Source organism: Diadema antillarum, unplaced genomic scaffold (assembly GCF_040938485.1).
Source record: "Diadema antillarum isolate AM-2024a unplaced genomic scaffold, OU_Dant_1.0 seq00000881_RagTag, whole genome shotgun sequence".
NCBI classification, from domain to species: domain Eukaryota; kingdom Metazoa; phylum Echinodermata; class Echinoidea; order Diadematoida; family Diadematidae; genus Diadema; species Diadema antillarum.
The window spans coordinates 217,535-237,468 of record NW_027271745.1 but is presented as its reverse complement, the minus strand read 5'-3'; the positions used below and the strand labels follow the sequence as shown (position 1 = coordinate 237,468).

The 19,934-nt window shown below is 39.2% G+C and overlaps 1 protein-coding gene across 1 annotated transcript in view; it reads right to left on the bottom strand.

Annotated features, from left to right (window-relative positions):
- LOC139740775 (galanin receptor 2b-like) overlaps window positions 1-16,104 on the bottom strand; it is a 28,197-nt gene extending 12,093 nt beyond the window's left edge. The window contains exons 1-2 of the mRNA XM_071651349.1: window positions 16,053-16,104; window positions 12,153-12,216 (exon numbers count right to left, since the gene is read on the bottom strand). Coding sequence (XP_071507450.1) covers window positions 12,153-12,216; window positions 16,053-16,104 — 116 coding nt within the window. The remainder of the gene's footprint in view (window positions 1-12,152; window positions 12,217-16,052) is intronic.
- Between the last annotated feature and the right edge of the window lie 3,830 nt (window positions 16,105-19,934).

Below are 19,934 nucleotides of genomic sequence, written 5' to 3'. Positions count from 1 at the left end.
TAAAGGACCAAATACAATATTTTGATAAGTTTTTACATGGCTCCTGGATTTCATCAATATACACAAGTATTTTAAACAGAGAGAGAGAGGACTAGAAAGCTAATGCGAGTCGGAACCCAAACCGGAACCTGAGAAGGGTTTTATTCGCCCTTCCCTAAAAGATAGAATGCTTTAGGAAAGCTTTAATCAAACATGGTCAGTGATTACGTGAGGGATGATTTGGTGTTCAGTGAAAATCAATAGACGAGGCAAATGATAAATGTTACTTCTTCGTTTCGCCGACGCAGCCCGGGCGAGAAGCGAACAAACATTGTTCCAAACAAGCCACGCGGGTATCCCTTGTCGTCTGCTAAGTGAATTCCGGTCTGCTGCCTGTTTGCAGACCCGCCTAATGGACACGTATTTGATAATCTCTCCTTTCTCGAGTTCGGGGCGGGAAGTTGGCTGAGGATTGCCGAGAAACACTCGGCGGCGGTACATCTCCGCAGGATGCTGAAGAGGTAACAAAACACGCTGGCGACGTCACGCTATGGTGTATGCCTGCTTGCGGCGGATTGGAGGGGGGCGAATTGGGGTCACGTGATATTCACATGGTTACTTTTAGTACGAAGGTTATTGCAGGGCAAACTTTTCATCTCCCACTTCTGTGGACAGTGCCGTAATGACACGACCTGTGCTATGAGTGGTCTGATCGTCAGTATGTAACACGTTTAATAAGCATAACCAATAAGGGAATATACCAATAAACGTTATATATTAATGGCATTCAACAATAGCAGTTAAAATACTAATCCTGCCAATATTGTCATCATGCCAAAGTCCTTCAAGAACCAGTAGAACTTCTACTTTGCTGACGGTACTTAGTCAGGTTCACGGTTAAGCCTTTGTGTGCCTTGATGGCCGATTGGCATGGACAAACCACCTAATATTGTACACATTGTCCAAAGTTCATGGCACGGAAGGGGTTAAAGTGAAATTTCACATAATCCTTAAGTCCAGTGTTATGAATGACGTAAGATTAGATGATGAGAATTGAAGGGGTTTCAACTGTAAATCACCATCTTTAAAAAAGTTCTGAATTGTTAAGCTCATAATGATATATGACAATGTAGGCCCTACATTTATATATGTGACTGTATGTATATATTATATTTTTGTACGGATGTATGTCATTTAATCTATGTAAATGAATGCATATAAATTCAAGAAGGCAACGATGACATCACTTAACAATTCTCCTGCCAGACTGTACACAAAATCATTATCAAAAAAATCCCGAGGAGTCGATAACCTGGGAAATACAAGCCCTCGATCTCCTTTAAAAATCATGACAATTTAAAGCCCGCCGTAATTTTAGGCGAAGACTACCAATTGACTTTTAAGTTATTACAATTATTGATACGTTCCCGAACCGCAGAGAGTTGTTCAATATTTCATGGAAGTTTTGGAGTAACTTGTTGAAGTCGTCACCTCTGCCAATGCGAGATTGAAGTTGAAGCTCATTGTGCTGTGTCGTGAGAATATTTGAACATCTGATATTCCATGACTTTCTCATTTTTTGGTCCCGATTATGATGGAACCTCTCCAAATTTAATTTTTATTCTATGAATAATATCCAAAGTGATCATTGATAGGGTAGTGCACTTTAAGCTTTTGCCATGTTTATTTGTTGTTGTTTTTTTGCATGTAGGATGGATCAGCAATACGAAACCAGTTTTAATCAGGAAGACAGCTGTGATTCCTGTCAAACATTGATTTGTCTTCTATAATCAATTGCACTCAAAACATCTAAAACAAAAAAAAAATGTGTTCATTCTGCGGTTTAATGCAGAACAATACATGCCATGGTATATGCAAGTAAGCTGTAGGATAATGGGGAAAACTAACGAAGCATCATAGTTCTCACGAAGGAGAGTTTAGTCAACCTTGCTATATCTTACAGGAAATATATACAGAAGTAGTGAAACTCTCCAGGGAAATGTCTCGGCGATGAAAGGCAAATTGGCAAACGATAGTCAGATCATCGTCTAAGGTGTAACTCGATACGCTGAAAGTTAATTGCATTTTCTTTTTTATTCACTCTTTAAAGACTCATCTTCTTTTTCTTAAGTCTTTCTGTTTTTTGTTTTGTTTCGAAGGTAACCACATTAAACAAAAATATCAATAAAAGTAAGATCTTTCTGTGATCAAGAACATACTATCTTTATAGTGTCCTCAACTTACACGACCGCCGCAAGCTTAAGTAGGCCTACGTCAGTTTATAAAGCGAAACGCTGACAAAGTTTCTATGCATCATGCATATACAAGGTCAGTTTGAGATGTGAATCATTCCGCCAAACTCCACTCCCTGCTTAATTTTGTTTAGTGTACATAGGAAGGAGTATGTTTTTTCTCTATCAAACGAACTACATGCCTGCTCCTCAACCTACCCAATATGCCAGCTGTGTACTTATATGAGCACTAAGCATTGCACCATTATAATTATTACCCTCTGTAAAACCATTTATTTAACACAGCGCACACTTTATGAGCGACGCATCAGGTACTAGCTGAGCTGAAAGTCTGTGCTTACCTATAAAACAATCGTCATGTCATCTTTATGTTACACAGGTTTGATTTATAGAATCAGAAAAAGCCTTATTATTTCAAATATACATTATATGATATACTGTAATATTACTTTTACAGCACTTTCGTGACAGCATATAATACTATAGATAGCTATAAAGGCCTAGATAGACAAATAGAAAGATAGATGAATAAATGAATAAATAAATAAGTAAATAGATAAATAAACAAATAGATTTAAGTATTATCGATTTATGCTGCCCAGATTGAGTGTTGGACAGATTTATTCACAAAGACCATCTGTGCAATAAGACCAGTGAATGGCTTCTAAAGTATATCACATGTCCATGAATCTTTCTACAACAAGCAACTGTTGTTTCTCTTGTCTTTATGTCTTTATAAACAAATGCCACTGTATCTATGAATTGCTATGACTTACTGGATTGAATAACAGCTAAATGTTTCGATTACGGCTTACACTACCACCATTCATGTAAGCCTCGTTTTCACTACATTCCTATTATAGTCAGATATGAAATGTAGATGTCCCCGCCCCATACATCTTCTTCAAGATCCCGACCCCTCGACCCGAACAATATAAATCTGATTTTGGGAGTCAGAATGCGGTTTGATGCAGGTCTGCTACACCGCGTTTCAATGACACATAAATGATTGTTTTACACGTAATTTATAACTTAAATAACTTGAATGACTTAAATCCAAAATCCTTGTCTACGTAAGTTTTACATCATGAAACCTGTTTTGATGCAGGCACGCACATGCTCTGCTTTATTCATCGATATCAATTAATTCTTTCAAGGATATCCTCCTTCATTAAAGCAACGCACTGCAGGAATTTCCTGGGCTCTGTTTCATAAAGCTGTTCGCAAAGTTACGAACAACTTACGAGCGACTGGTGATCACTTATGATGTGCTATACTTATCAGAATTTCCATAATTCAGCACAATAACTCATCACCAGTCGCTCGTAAGTCCTTCGTAACTTTACAAACAGCTTTATGAAACACCCCCCTGGTATTGCGTATTCCCCCAGCATTGCCGATTTTCAGATTTCCACGAGTGGAAAAAAAGAGGGGTATACGTGTTTTGATCAACCATGCTCACAACATGTCCAACGATGTATTATCCACGGATAATCAAAGTTTTGTATAGAGGGGGCTTTTATACAAAGGGTCAAATTACATGTAAACAATCCACTATTGAACAAATAATCTAGCATATAACTGCAAAAACAAACAATCAGGGATTCTAGATTTTGCGAAAGCATGAAATTACATCCATTATGATGCTTTCTTATAGAGTGTATGCAACCTGTAAACACGAAGAACATTCAGGTATTGCATTTTTGGAAAATTCGTTGGTCGTTGACTTCTCGTTTCTAGCGGAATGCCGCAAGCACCGCATCGGAAATAATAAAAACACACAATCCGAAGAAGAGGATCAAGGACGGGCGCATCTATCGGAACAAGTTCAACGAAAATAAGATAAAAAGAAGGAAAAAAAGTTAATAAAATCTCCCCTGGCATTGAGAGTCACATTGCTTTTTTGGTGTGTCCCGGAGAATTTCAGCAAATTTAGCGAAAGACTAGACGGGCGCGAATGCCTCTCGTTGGGCCCGGTAGACAGAGAGAATCCTTTACCGAAAAGACAATTCTACGAATCTCGTGGACTCTTTTTTTTTTTTTTAGCAGAGAGATAGAAAAGCACAAAAACGGGGGATAGATTTCAAAGACTACGTAAACCCGGCTGTTGAATATCCGGAGGCCTTCATCTTCTTTTTATTTTCTTTTATTATTCGTACGTGTATGCACTGTTGGGCTGGGTTTTTTTGTTTTGTTTCCTTTTTGTTTAAAACGTCCGTGATCAGTGGATTTGTTTTCGTCCAGTATAATGACCAAAGAGAAAAATATCAAATACCGCCATGCGCCTATAAGACTATGGCCTTTTAGACAATTCAAAAAGTTCGGCGTGTACACAATACTCTGTACTGCATGCATTTTGCCACCAACCATCAAAGGTAGGATTTTTGAGGAATTTCATATCGGAGTTACTTCCGGCGTTTTGATAGTAGTAGTGGGGCAGCATCTACCAATCAGTTCATTTCTCCCGCCGCTTTTTCCCCCCTTTCCAACAAAACGCACACCAACACACGTTCCAAAATCCTCATCCAGAAAATCCAACTTAAGTGCGCACAGTGCTGAATCCGTCAACTCGAACGAAATAACTGCAGTGTTTTTATATGACTCCAACTGAGATGAAAGCTCGCATGTACAGGGATGATAAACACGAATATAGCACCCTTTATCCTCTTCACCCATTTTCCCATAACAATTTCCGAAAATAAGTCACATCCACGTACTGAGAAGGAAAAAGACGCAAATAGTATCTTCCCTACTATTTCCAAACGCTCTTCACAATCAATGTGACGATTTCTTCAGGGCGAGAGAAATTTTACGAAAGAGCGAACTAACCTCCTTTCTCAGTCGGCACTGAATATTGAGTGAATGCATTTCAACCTGCTTATCCTTGAGAGGAAGAGTAATGTGAGGCTTATGCGTGTGAATTAGGGTTTGTTTATATGTGTTTGTGTGTGTGTGTGTGTGTGTGTGCACGTGTGCGTTTTCGTGTCTTCGTTTGTGGCTATGTATACTGTATAGTAATCATCAGTTTACATAAAACAATATAATTGTAATACAAGCACAACATAGAGCACTACAACTTTAAATGAAATTTGAAATAGATTGTCTCACAAAGCACCACCCCCCCCCAACAACATGCCTTAAAAGGGATCCAAATAAACATGTGGATTGAGTGACGCAGCAGTAATAGTACAACACATCAGTGGAAGTTTGAGGAAAATCGGATTATCCGTTTGAAAAAGTTATGAATATTATGAGATAAGAGTATTTCTTACAAATACTTGCTTCACGGTAAGCCTACACACTAATTGGAATGCCGCTAAATTTTCAAGAGCTTTATCATACACCTCCCCCCCCCCCAAAAAAAAAGGTCATGAGGTGGTGTTTGAGTTACAGTAGTTTTGAACGGATTGAAATAACACTAATGGCCTTGTATTTGGAATTCATTAAAATGCAAGTCATTTGGATTTGAGTAACGGGAATGTCTGCAGTCTAAACAACTGACGAGAAATTTCCCCAAGACATCTTGTTTCTCGTAGATGTCATACAAATGTGCCACATTCAGTTCTCAGTGGGGAATGGGCGATGAGGATATCTCGTTGGCAATGAAGTGTACAGACAACCCAAAGATACCACCACCCACCAGTATAGGAGGCAAGAAAAAAAAAACTCTCCCGGGCCCCGTTTTATCAAAAGATAAAATCGATTTTAAATTTCCTAACCACACAAAGGCAGCCATAAACTTACAGTTGAAATTAACTTTATAATCAATTTTCACTCTTCATAAAACAGGGCCCTGTAGTTCTATCAAAGCTTACGATAATGTGTGCATCGTCAGACGAGCTCCATTATAGGTGCTGTGGAGTGCCGCTTCATATGGTACTGTATAGTATATTGAAATGTTGGACACGTACATTGCTTGCAATACATTTCACAACCACTTGTCTTAGTTCACACCCACACTTCATCCCCATCTCGCGTCTAGTTAAAAATTAATCCAGTCCGGTAACTAAAACATACATCCCACTTCCTGTGTCTACACGAATCTTCTGATTAACGCCACAAATGTTCAGAGAGATGAATCCTATCGTTTTCTCATAAACGAACGTCTAGCCATAGGAAATTAAATTTGTGTGTTTCGCGAATAAGGAACCTTTCAAAAACGAATCTCATTTCATTTTTCGGATTAACAAACCTTTGGAATAACGAACATACCGCGTTCTCTAGTTGCATATTTTATGGCTCACTATACCAGACCGATCAGATTGGTGATGAATAATGGATGATGGGGGGAGAATCAAATATTGAGGAAAGGAATGGGGTGAAGGAGAGAGGGGGTAGGGATAGGGATAGGGTAGGAGGTGGTGGGGGCGATTTGCACGCAGTCCTGACATTCTTGAGACTCGGATGGGAGCACGGCGGATTTGACTTCAGGGACAAATTTGTCAGACAGCAGGTTAGCAAACACGGGAGTTATCAGTCTAGACAAGGGAAATGCGAGAATGAATGCAGTATCAGATATCAAAAAACAAACATCACGAATTTCCTCCATCGCTACTCTCTTTTGGGCGCCATGGCAAGAAGCGTCTTAAAACCCTGGAGGCTTTATCATGTCAAACCATGCGCGGAAAATAACAGAAACGTATATAATGCATATTTCGCAAGCAGATTTTACCTGCCTAATTTCCACTGCCATTTCCATGACGATTCTGCGAGGATAGTTCCGAAGGGCATTGTCTATCAATAACCTGGCTTTCACCCTTCAATAAAAGGTATACATTATGTATTATTTCAACAAACGGACATTCGTCTTCATATTATCTTTCCCTTTCTCTTTTAGAATCTACAAAGTAGCTAAGGAAAATAATGGAAGAGAAAAGAAATAGAACAGCATGACCTGTTATTCAATTAAGCTGAAGGAAAAGTGTAATTGAAAGGTTGGTTGCACGTCTCTAGGTCAGTATATGAGTTCACTTTTTCTCATACACACAGATATATACATAAACACAGATAAGTGTAAATGTACATGCATTTGAATGAAAAGACAGCTATATTCAAGTGCACACACACACACACACACACACACACACACACATATATATATATATATATATATATATATATATATATATATTACACACACAAGAATAGCTGCAGCTATATTACATATATTATATATTGTGTATATAAAGCATAATGTAGTCATTTTTACTATAAAGTGACGAGTAAAGTTTCAAATGATGCACAGTTGCTGCGACATTACATTCAATTGACTCGTCTTTCGGCATTAAGTAAGAACGTCATACTTTGCTAATGCTCATATAAAACACTTTTATAATTACATTTTACTTCTTATCCATTTCAACTTGAATATATATCATAACACGAAGGTTATACGAATGTCCAATTTCGCTTTCTCTCTTTAAAGATATCTCTTTGAACTCATCAAAAGAACCCAAGCCTAAATTCTTTCACCCCGACTGTATTCGGGTAGTGAACTCACAAGGTAGGTCACTGTATTGAGACAAAGACAGTTGAAAACATCGCAAAAACGGCATAAGAAGCAATTTGTATACCGCTGTCTGCTCTTCAAGAATGCCCAACGCCGATACTAAAAGCACATTTTCCACATCCCCATGAATTTATGAGGAGAACAGAAAGAGTCAGATACGGGGAGTGGGAGGGGGGGGGGGAGAGCGGGGGAGGGGGTGAAGGATAGAGCGTGAAACAATTGTAGTTGTTTTGAAAAATTGATTTGGAAATTGATTTCATAAATGTTTACATTTGTTGCTGCTATTAAATCGAGCTTTTAAACGTGACCAGAAAATATGCGAGGGAAATAGTAATACGTCTTACTAATCATTTTTCCGCCCGTTTTTTTTTTCTTGGAGGGGAGATTGTTTTCGATTGTTCATCTAGATAGAAGGGATAATCGGCAAGACAATGTGTCTGCTAAATCTCCGAGGTGTCTTAAAGGGGTACACCGTGATAAGGAAAGATTTTAAAATCTTGTGTTGGTGTTGTTGTTGTTTTTGTCAATGAAATATCTATAGCATATATAGCGATGGATTGTGTTAAGAGAAAACACAGAAGTATAGATTCTAATGGCAGGTGCGGAATTTATCGAGTGTACGAGTGGAGATTCTGAGAGCAGCTTTTGTCTGTATGAAAGTTTTAATGATGCAAGTACATTCAGTGCTTATATGGCTTCTTAATCATCGGGTCCTCTGTACAGACAAATATAGCTCTACGATACAGGGCAGTGTAACGAGGGGAGGGTGCACTTCAACTTTTTTTTTTTTTTTGGGGGGGGGGCTGGTCAAAAAAAAAGATCTCGACACTCATTAATGTCCAAATGTTCCGTCCTTAGATTCTTCCTGTCTAAGGGGGGGGGGGGGGAAAGGTTTGCTGGCCGTTACCATCTATCGAGATCCCCCCCCCCCCTCGAAAAACGTTCATCGGCCCGTCGACAATTATCCACTGCAACGAAAGATGTATTGTTATAGCGTGTCAACCAGACAAAAGATTGAAGAAATGTTGTTCTTTGTGGAGTCGGTAGTAATTTTCGAGATGAAAGTGGTTGTGATATATGTTTATAAGTGGCGTGCCTGTCAGTGCAGCAGAAACACAGTCCATGTAGTCTTTTGTTGTCGTGATAAATGGAAACAGGCCGAGTGAGATGGAGACTTTCATTGGGAGTGATGCTTGTATATATGGCGTGATTACCTATTGGCTTTTCTGCCTATGAAAGACGAATTAGTTAAATTAGAACAAAGGTAACAAAATTCAAATTACAGCCTCTAAGCTGATTAAACCTGTGCCAAACTGAGAAAGAGAGAGAGAGAGAGGGGGGGAGAAAATGATGAAATAAAAAGGAAAGGACAAAGAAAGAAGTGTAGGGACAGAATGAAGAAAGAAAAAACGAAAGAGAGAGAGAAAGAGAGAGAGAGAGAGAGAGAGAGAGAGAGTTGGTGGAGGGGTGTCAACAGGGAACCGAGATATCCAGTCTCGAGATCTTTGCATTGAACAGTTCATATATATAGATCAAGAGTTGGTGCTATGTTGTATATTATGTATGCTAACTTAGGTGACATTAAACCCTTTCGATTTATATAGGAATTTTTTTTTTTTTACTCATCAGATACCCAAAGGCATTAAAGTACACATTGGAAATGACTGAATCACCAGTTAAGTAACTTTGAAATTGTCAAATTTCTCCAAATATTCAATACTTAAATTAACACATATTTAGGGGTTTGTTTGTTTGTTTGTTTGTTTCAGGTTACGTAGAGTTAAATTTCGAAATTACACACAAACACACACACACACACACTCACACACATACACACACACAAACGTTGTCGATGCATGTTCTGCTGTTCTGGATGTGAGGGGAAAGAAAAGGAGAGCGAAAGAGAGATAGAGAAGGAGAGAGAGAGAGAGAGAGGGGAGAGAAAATGAACGGAATAGAGAGATATAGGGTATATTTAGGAAATATAGTCTGTTCTGTTTTACATACTAACTTTTCATATCTTTTTCTCTACTTGACGTAATTAAGTTTCCGAATTACCTGATATAGAAACGAAATTGAAATGAAAACTCTAAGTTTGAACATAACTAGATGATGGAGATTGCAGCTGAATCAAAATTGCATGAAATAAGTAGAGAAGGGTTGGAAAACGAAGTTATCACCTTAAGGTAATCATTCCACAACCCCCAAACGCGGGCTGTGTTCAAACGAAAGTGTAACTCCACACAGTGTTGACTTTATCATATAGATCGTAATCAGTCAAACGGAGTTGCAGGAGTTTCATCAAAATCTGATATTAGGTGAGAAGTCTAGAGAGTTCCAATTACCATATTTTATCATGTTTTCTCAAAATTTGATTGGTCACAATAATTATGATTATGAGTTCATGATGACATCATTTTGCAATCCATCCTGTGAAAGATCTGCTAACGAATGTTTAAACATCTTGATCTTGCTCGATTTTGTATATAGGAGCAGCAAACACTTTACCTCTGAAACTAATCATCACTAGGTGTCATTTTTTCTACTTCATGTAAAACTAAAAGAATTAAAGATTTATCTGACGGTCAATGGGAAACTTATGGAATCATTATCTCATCAAATTTACATGACAGAGTGCTACTGGTGTCAACATTGTGTTGAAACTTAACCTTGAACTTTCTACTTTTTATACTTTAGGGCCGGTTCTAATAAGCATTCGTCTTTGCTGGATCCTACTATACTTATTGGTAGAGACAACCTCAACGTGATAAGACAAAGATAAACTGGAAGTTTCATATCCTTTATTTGATACTTATGGAAGACAGGAGTGACCAGAAAGACATTGTCCTTTTTTTTTAATCCCGGGTCATGCTTTAACCCTTTCCTTCCCTTCCTTTCCTTCCTTACATGCCTTGTACCACTTAGCGACATGATACATCAAGGAATTCAAAATATTATGATCAGCTACTACTTGTGACCAAAGAGGAAGTTTGGTAATTGTACATTACTTATGACCGGTCACAAGCAAAATGACATGTTAGGCAACCCCCCCCCCCCCTCCCTTCCTCCACTCAGTAATATCTATGGTATATATTTGAAGGCTGGTTCCCTCTAATGGAGAGCACCCCGTAACTCCGGGCTGCCCAAATTTCTGACCCCCCCCTTTTTTTCGCCTGTTTTTGCCGGCTTTTCTGCCCTTGGATCCCCCCCCCCCCCACCAAACGTAAAATCCGGGACACTGCTCAATGCACCCCTTTCTGAACACGGACAGCTTTTAAAGGACAAGTCGACCTTCATATACATGTAGATTGAGAGAATGCAGCAATATTAGTAGAATACATCAGTGAAAGTTTGGGGAAAATCGGACAATCCGTTCAAAAGTTATGAAATTTTAAAGTATCTGCACATTCACTGCTGGATGAGAAGAATACTACAGTGCATGATGTCACATGCGTACAACGATATAAGGAAAATATAAAGAGAATTTCACAAAATTTTAGTTTTTTGAAAAAAAGTGCACATTTCCTCGACTCGTCACTGTTAAGGGTAATATTATTCCCCCTTGCCTTCTGAAAGAGGGAAGTCAAGTGTTCTTTTACTATGGGAGAAAAGTGAAAATATCTTGAATTTTCTTTATATTTTCTTTCTATCGTTGTACACATGTGACATCACAAGCTCTATCTAGTAGTCTTCTAATCCATCAGTGACTACGCAGAAACTTCAAAAATTCATAACTTTTGAACGGTGTGTCCGATTTTCCTCAAACTCTTGCTGATGTGTTATATCAATATTGCTGCATCCACATGTCTATGAAGGTGAACTTGTCCTTTAAATGCCATTCTTTTTTTTCATTTCATTTCAAATCTAGATGAAACTCCTACCATTTTGATCGTCTTTCATTCGGTTTGTTCTTTTTCATTAAAGTCAACCCGAATGTTGTGAAGAAGTGTATTCTGTGTAAACACGAGGGTAAGGCATTTTTATAGATTACAGATTGAAAGTAGGTAAACGGCTCTTTCACTCTACATGTTACAGAGAACTACCCTATGACATGCATCGCATCATTTTTGTAATATTTCATATGCATATCTATAGATATATTGTTTTGGTTTAAGTTCTTTGGGCGAGAGCTGGAGGGATCTCGTACGTGTTTTTTTGTTTTTTTTGTAATTTGACGCGAGCAAATTTCCGCCTCTCGTTTTCCCGCAAACAACTCTCCGGCCGTTATTGATCACGCAGGCGTTGGCTGTCAGCGGCGAGGCGGCGGGAACGCTGGATCTCACTTGATCTGCAGTAGATATTAACTTCGTCAGCCACGCTACAGCACAGCTCTCGGACGGGGCTGTATTTAGCCGCCTCCCAATTGCAACCCTTATCATGCTACGGGTATCGCGCACGCAAATGAACTCTACTGTGCGACCTCCTTGTCACCCCGCGTTACTATGTTCTGGCGGGGTGGCTTTTGTCGCTGGCAGTCTGCGGGAAGAGAAGAATAGGAGGGGGAGGGGGATAGGGAGGGGCGTGGTTAAGAAGGGAGGGGAATAGGAAGGGGCGTTGTTAAGGATGGGGAGGGGATGGGGAGGGGCGTGATTAATTGGTGTCATTTAGATCGCTGCAAGGTAGGGAAAATGGCGTGAAATTGTTTTTTCCCATCAAATTCTAAAAGGCGCAAAACAAGGAGATCACGCCAGAAGACATAAAAGCGTCAATGAATGAACCTATAAATGAACACCGGCAGACGAGACTTACATTAGTAAAGGAGTAAATCTCAAAAAAGTTGTCTCTCTATCTTACCCTCTTGATCTCTTCCATAGTTTTTTTTTATTTAGGGAGACAGGAAAACGGTAAAAAAGTGATGATGGCAAAAGATGAACAAAAGGATGGAGAGATCTGTTTAAAGAAGATGAATAATAACGAATTATCGACCATAGAGTATTCAATCAAAATTCATATAAATGTTTGTTATACACATTCACAAAACATATACAAACGTACTCACAGACACACGCACACAAACACACACAGACACAGATGCTCACGCCATGAGGGCTTAAAATTGAACAATTCGATCATAATCCAACACGTGAAGCGACACGATGGGATTTTGCCCTCCAAGAAAGCATGCGAAAAGAAAAAAAAAGAATAAAGAGACCAACTCTTGGACATATGGAGTTACGAGGCCGTCTGAATGAGCAATGAGATCAATTAATCAAATTGAGACCCGGTGAGACTAGGTCCGCGAGGAAGCAGCATCAGCGTCGTCATGGCAACTGTTCCGTAAGCAATGACTTTTGTGTCATGCTGTTGTCACTTAAGATGTATTTTAAATACCTCTTTTGTAAATCACTTCTCATCTCGCCTGCTCATCTAGCTTCGGCGCTCCATTATACCTTGAAAAGAGTACATTATTTTCTCTTCCTGCTTGTTTGTGTGGGGTTTTTTTAGATACGATTTGGACACGATCCTTAAGCCATGAGCTAGGAAATTCTTATCAGGAGATCAGTTGTAATAGACGATATCACATAAATGCTGCTCAGTCATACTTCAAGTTTTTTGTTTTTTGTTTCAGGACAACTCGTTATGTAGAGAGACAATATCTGAATTTCCATACTTCATTTCCTGTCAACTAACTTTAAAGAATAGGATCGCTATCGGTAGATCAGCTACACGGAACCTAAAACGCTTTATCTATCTCTCTATAATCTTTGTCTATAATAACACATCTGACAGTGAGGCTGATGTCTTGGTGAAACCAATATTTAACCTGATTCCCACATCTCTTTCTTGTAAGTTATTTGTTTGTGTCGGCCCCCATACAGCAGCACGCAAGTTTTGTGATTTTGCGATACAAACGAACCTATCATTTTGAGCCATTTGGTAGTAAAATCACGCGCGCAAGCCAACAGCAAGCTTGGTGTCCTAACTCCCGACATGTAACCCTCATTCTTGTTTGTTCATCTTTTGCTATTATCTCTATTCAGTCTTCCCCGCGGCTCAAACGGGACAGGAGAATAACTAGGTGTTAAGGGAGGAAAACCACCGGTGGTTTGTTTTCTGTTTATGCATTCTGTCGCTCACATCTTACTCCGAAGTATAATGAATTGCTCATGTCAGCACACAAGTCGACGTTGTTCTTGTGTTAGTCTTTTTAAAATGGTCTCGTTCCTTGCCCCCCTCCCCAACCCCCACCCCCCCCCCCCCGCGCGATCACGTTTCTCTACATATTTAAAGCGTGGGCATAATTTCTACAGAGGCATAGCATTCCTTTATGATTATTCCATGGTGGTTGAAACTTAATACCACCTATTTTAACACCAACCCACTCTTGGTCAGCCGCAACTTACAAATTTTGGCCTCAGGTTCTTTTACTGTTGACCTAACAATGCTGAGAAACCGCCATTTTTTTTTTTTCTAGTGAACGGGGCTTTCGCTAGTTTGATAGTCGACTGGGTTTCGCTGCATTCACGCTTTAATTCTAATGTCACATCAAGTCACAGTGTGTTTAGTTCAAATCACTCCTCCTTTCAGAGCCATGTCACATCCTGTCAAAGTCAGCTTCAATAGCCCTAGATTCAGTAGAGATGAATAATGAGAATCGGACATTGAAACAAAAGTTCGGGAGTCTGGAGCTTCACATGATTTTTTTTTTTCTTTCTTGGTTGCAATCACCAAGCAAAGTAATAGAGGAGATGGTGTTGTCACTATCTCATATAAGATCGGGTTTTTTTTTTCATGAAACGGTGGAATGTAGGTGTATTTAGTATTCTCTCGAGGCCACATACACCTGCCATGTTTGGATTAGATTGGACGAGAGGTGTATGCGCACAATGGATTGCCCTGCTAGAATGAACTTTCGAATGCAGTGCACTCCCGTTATAACGAACACGGTTATAACGAAATTCCGGTGACAACGAAGTGAAAACTCAGGCCAAAACATTATCAGATCTACTTTTTTTATTGTGTATTTGTTCAGCTGCATTTTTTCAAATAATTAATTTCTTATTGTTGATAATTAGCAATAAATTCTTAAATTTCGAAATAAGAAAGAAAACTGCCGGTACCGAGGACTTCGTTATTTCGGGAGTCGACTGTACAGTGAAAAGGCTCCGTTCTCCTTAGCTTCCCTTTACCATCTCGACACAGAGAGTCCTTTCATATTCATTTCACGCCCCCTCTTCATATTACTCTCTTTCTCTCGCGCTTCTTTTGCGATATTCAAAAAGTCAATGCAGTCCGTGTCCGAGCCAAACATTTACTTCCGAACTCGTCAAAATGAATGAAATCGACCGATCCACTGTATTCATTCCCTGCGAGTAAAGTACTTCATCATCTTTCACATGACGTGGTCTCGAAAGTGTGATATCTATAGGTGTCTTGATTTCTTATATCTTTTCCCCTTTTTCTGTATTCTTACGAGTTACTTTCGAACTTGTCAAATTAATGAAAATCCACCGATCCACTGTATTCATTCCCAGCGATTTATAAAAGTAGTTCATCATCTTCCACACGACGTGGTTTCGAAAGTGTGTTATCTACAGGTGCTTGATTTCTTATATCTTTCCCTTTTTTCTATATTCTTACAATTTGGTGCCTGTCTCCTGCCTTCTCGTTCTTTCTTTTCTCCTCCCGATGTTAGTGGCTCTGTCTATCCTCACTTTGGGAAAATGTCTCTAACGACTGATCTCTCTGGAGATTACGGGTGCATTGATAGTTGAAATCTATGATGGTTACGAAGCGGGATAGAGTGAATAATGCTTTCCAGGCACACAGGGTGTGGATAAAAAACCTGCAACTTTCTCATTTACATATCTCTTATGGGTATAGCCATCGAGTGTGCTGCCTCCGTTTGTCCTCGTTTGAAGACATTCGCTGAGCAGACGACAGACAATTCAATGGATCCATTGACAGAGGCGGCAATCAAGCACACCCCTTGATCAATAAGGACGCGGGAGTGAAATAGCTGGAAAGGAGGATTGATGAAAAGAGCGCGATGTTGACTAAGAGGGAATGTCCAATCCGTAAAGCGCGCCTTCAGTTTGGACCAGACTACTGAATGCTACGCCGGTGCATGAAGAGGGTAGCACTGCTTTGTGAAGTGGGCCCGCACCCACGAACGAATGTTCGCCGTTCGGCATCGATGTTCGGCGTCGATCTTAACAGCGGCATGCAAGATGTGCGCCTTTGACGTAGAGTGTGGCACAGGGCATGGTATTACAAGCTTTTGGCGTAGTTTATCGAGTCCTTTGACTGTCGAATAGTAGAAGCCGTGCCTTGAATGGTGATGAGGGAACAAAGTTTGTTTTACACTCTACCATCATTTGGCTTGTGAGCGAGTGGAGGAGTTATCTCGAGCTCTGTCGGCATGCTTTAGAGTCTCCTCTCTCACTGTCCTCCATTCCCACCCCCTCCCCCCACAAGTTTGCCTTAACTCACCGCGTATGTATTGGGAAAAGCTTAAAAAGCAGTTAAGGGGGACCTAGGGGCTGGGCAGGGCTGTTATTACGTCATGTTCACTGTCATCAATTCATAATGACTTGAATTATGAATATGTCAGAAGACACTTGCTGATGTACAAATAATGATATGCCTTTGAGACACATTTGAAACCTACAGAAAATAGTTGGAAAAGCTTATGTTGTCACTGATATTTGCTGAATTCGTAGCATTAATGTAATTACGATTATAATTGAATTCAATTTAGTTCAATTCATTTCTTTTCATTCCCTGTTCTACCAACAAAACATAATACAGAATGAATCATATCAAAATACCTTTGTATATATTTCGTTTGACGGTAATCTTATCCTCTGCATAATTCAATTTTGTTTGTAATGGTCTTTCACGAAGTTCCATCGTCTTGAGAGCCAATATCTGAACCTCCTACTATTATTTATATTTCTTATTCTTGTTCTTATCCAGTTTTTCTCTTACTTGCTCCTTCTGTATGTTTTCTACCGTATGTTTAACTTTCCAACTCTTTTCATTACGCTTTCCTCCCGATTTTTTCTTTCTTCCATTTGCTCTTTTTCTCCTGTTCTTCATGACATTCGCCCTCTGTAGTGCATGTGACTCCCGTCGGGTCGTCGAGTCTTGTTTTTTCGTCGCGAAAGAGAAGGGTCCTATTACCGACTGTCAAACAAAGTGCGGTGTTTTCATTGATACGGCCGACTGCAACACGACGCGATGTTTTGATCAACCACGCACGCACGCACGCACACACACACACACATATGCACGCAAATCAAGCAGAGAAAGAGAGAGACGCACACACACCGACGCGCTGCGCGTCCTCCGCCCCTGTCGTCTGTTTCTCGAATAGCTTTGATCGATCGATTCGGTAAATAACTGCTCACGTTTAACAACAAACCATCGCATTGACGCTGAGATGAAAAGTACGCATGACTTTTAGCCTGCCTGATTCTGACGTTCTGAAGATTGTCTGTTGTCTACGTGTCTTCATTTTTTTTTGAGGATGATGTATGACCAGACTCCTTTGAATTATTATTATTTCTCAGAGAGTAAAGGAAAAGGACCTCTTTTTCTTTCGTGTTTTTTTTTTCCAAACCACTTAAACTCGCTGTGAAATTGTAGTATGTCGTTCCGCTCTGCTTGGAAGGGATCACGAGGTTGTTGAGTGAATTTTGCAGATAAAGCTGTTTTTTTTTTTCCTGGAAAAATAAAATCACACTATCTCACTATTTGTTATTTTTGATAATCAATCATTAATCTACGTACATGCAAATGACGTTGTTTTTGAAAATATTTCAGCACATGTCATGTTTTAACTATACATACGTAAACTATCGCACACAGAATAAAAGTATGAATGATTAAGTTACGATAACTTCCGGCAAAAAAGAAAATCAGAAATTAATGCAAGGGTCTTTCTCATCGGCAATAAAAGAGAAAGAGAGAGAGAGAGAGAGACCAATAGAAAATTACAGAATAAGTATTTACGTGGGGCGCTGTGGCATAGTGGATACGACTCCCGACTCCCGATCGGAAGACCCGAGTTTGAATCCCGCCCAGTGCTTACGTCCTTGGACAAAATGTGTTTTTTTCACCATGTCCCTCTCGACCCAGGTGTATAAATGGGTACCTGGCAACGCTCGGGTAATAATAGTAATGGCAGGGCACTTTGGTAGAGCAGTGTCAACACTAAAGAGGCTACCCTGGGTAAATAAGACATTATTATTGTTATCATTAACATTATTATTATTATTATCATTATTATTATTATTATTGTCATTATTATTATTATCATTATCATTATTATTATTATTATTATTATCATTATCATTATTATTATTATTATTATTATTATTATTATTATTATTATTATTATTATTATTATTATCATTACTATTACAAGAATGGTCATCTCAAATCTGATCAATCCTGGGCCTTGGGGAAGTTACTTGACTCGGTCACACCATCAATTGTGTTGTAGCTCCATATAGCTCCATAGTTGTACTATATTGTATCTGAATATGAATGTGATGTGTAGAAAGTTTAGTCAACCTCCCGCGTAAAGTTTTTGATGAAGTCGGCTACCGATAAGCCAAATACAAACTTGATGCTAACTTTACTTATTCTTGTGTAGATGGGGTAAAAAGGAGAAAACCGGATAAATATAAACTGCATTGTGATAAAGAAACAATGCAGCATGTTCTGAACCTGTCAGACCGCCTTATAAGACTGTCATTTCATCTGGCGCCATATCACAACCTGCTTCATTACCTACTTGGCCTAATTCAGGAGGGCTGTAAAACACAGAGAAGCACAAATTTTTGGAAAAGTAGATAATACGCAGCTCCATAATACCTAATGAATGCGAACAGACAGACCTGCGTCCATACGCCTATGGGCTGTGGAAAAGCTTGCACAAAATGTTGTTTTTTGAACTCGCAGTGCCTTCTGACCTTAACATTGATAACACGTATGATACAAAACACAAAAATACACCCCATTTCAAACGGACCTGGAAGAAAATGGATACGATGTAATTCTCTGATTTGCCTTGAAATTGACTCTCGGGGCTTTGTGTACCCAGGTAATAAAGCTCGCTTGTGAAAGTTGTGTTTGGTATGGTAATTGAGCGCCTTGTCTTTAATTATTCAAAATAGGTGCGCCAGAGTCTGGCAAAATTAGTTATTATTTCATCATTTGTGATCCACTTGGAGGAGAGTGAACCCAGCTGGGAGGTGAGGGCACCTCGTCGAGTTTCAAGGGATTTCTGACTTCAATTTTGCTATAAAAAAACAACAACAACATGACGAAGAAAACACACACTCACCCACATGCGTAGGCGCACATTACACACATAAAAAACGCACAATCAGATACTTGACATTACTAGTACTCACCTCACCCATATAAACTCCTCAAAAAAAGTTTGTGAAATCTAAATTTGATCAAATATTGTTCTCCTATCTCAGATATAATCGACGCATGCTTAGAAAGATTTTTGAATTCTCTTATATAAAAGGATGCCAAACCACATTTATACTTGTTATAAGCGAGGCTCTATATATGGAGATACAGTGCTTCGAAATGTGGGGTAAGGTCCAAATATTGAAAAGTTTCAAAATTACCTCCCCTCCGAAGTTTTGTAGGTCACTAAAGTTTTGTCTTTGTTGATTAATGAGTTTCTCAGAGTATCTGTTGTTGCTTTGCATTTTAACATCAACATTTTCATGGATTTCAAACAAACGTGTGCTCAAGCAAAACAACAACAAACAGGCAAACGAATACGTATATGACCTATAAAAACATGACTCAAACTATTTAATCTGACAGAGCCTTTTTACCACATTGATACAACAGAGTAATGGTGATGATCTCAGCCATTTTATAGGCATCCCGTCACTATTACCCGTAGCTTCGATTTGCCCCAAAGCACGGACCTTTTTTTACCGTTGCTTACGCGTGGCATGATGAACAACCAAACATAAAATGAGCGATTATTCTCGATTGCCATAGCACCTAAAGCTTGAAAGTTAAATTCAGAATTATCTTGAAATTGGCAATAATGGCTAGCCAGTTGAGAACAAATAACTTAACTCCGTACAAAAGAACATGTTCATAATTATTGATATCTTCATGACCACTGGAGTTCATTGTGGACAGTACTCCAATCTAAACATTATCCCATATTTTGAAATGCTGCTCTTTTCCCAGTCTTAACAAGTATA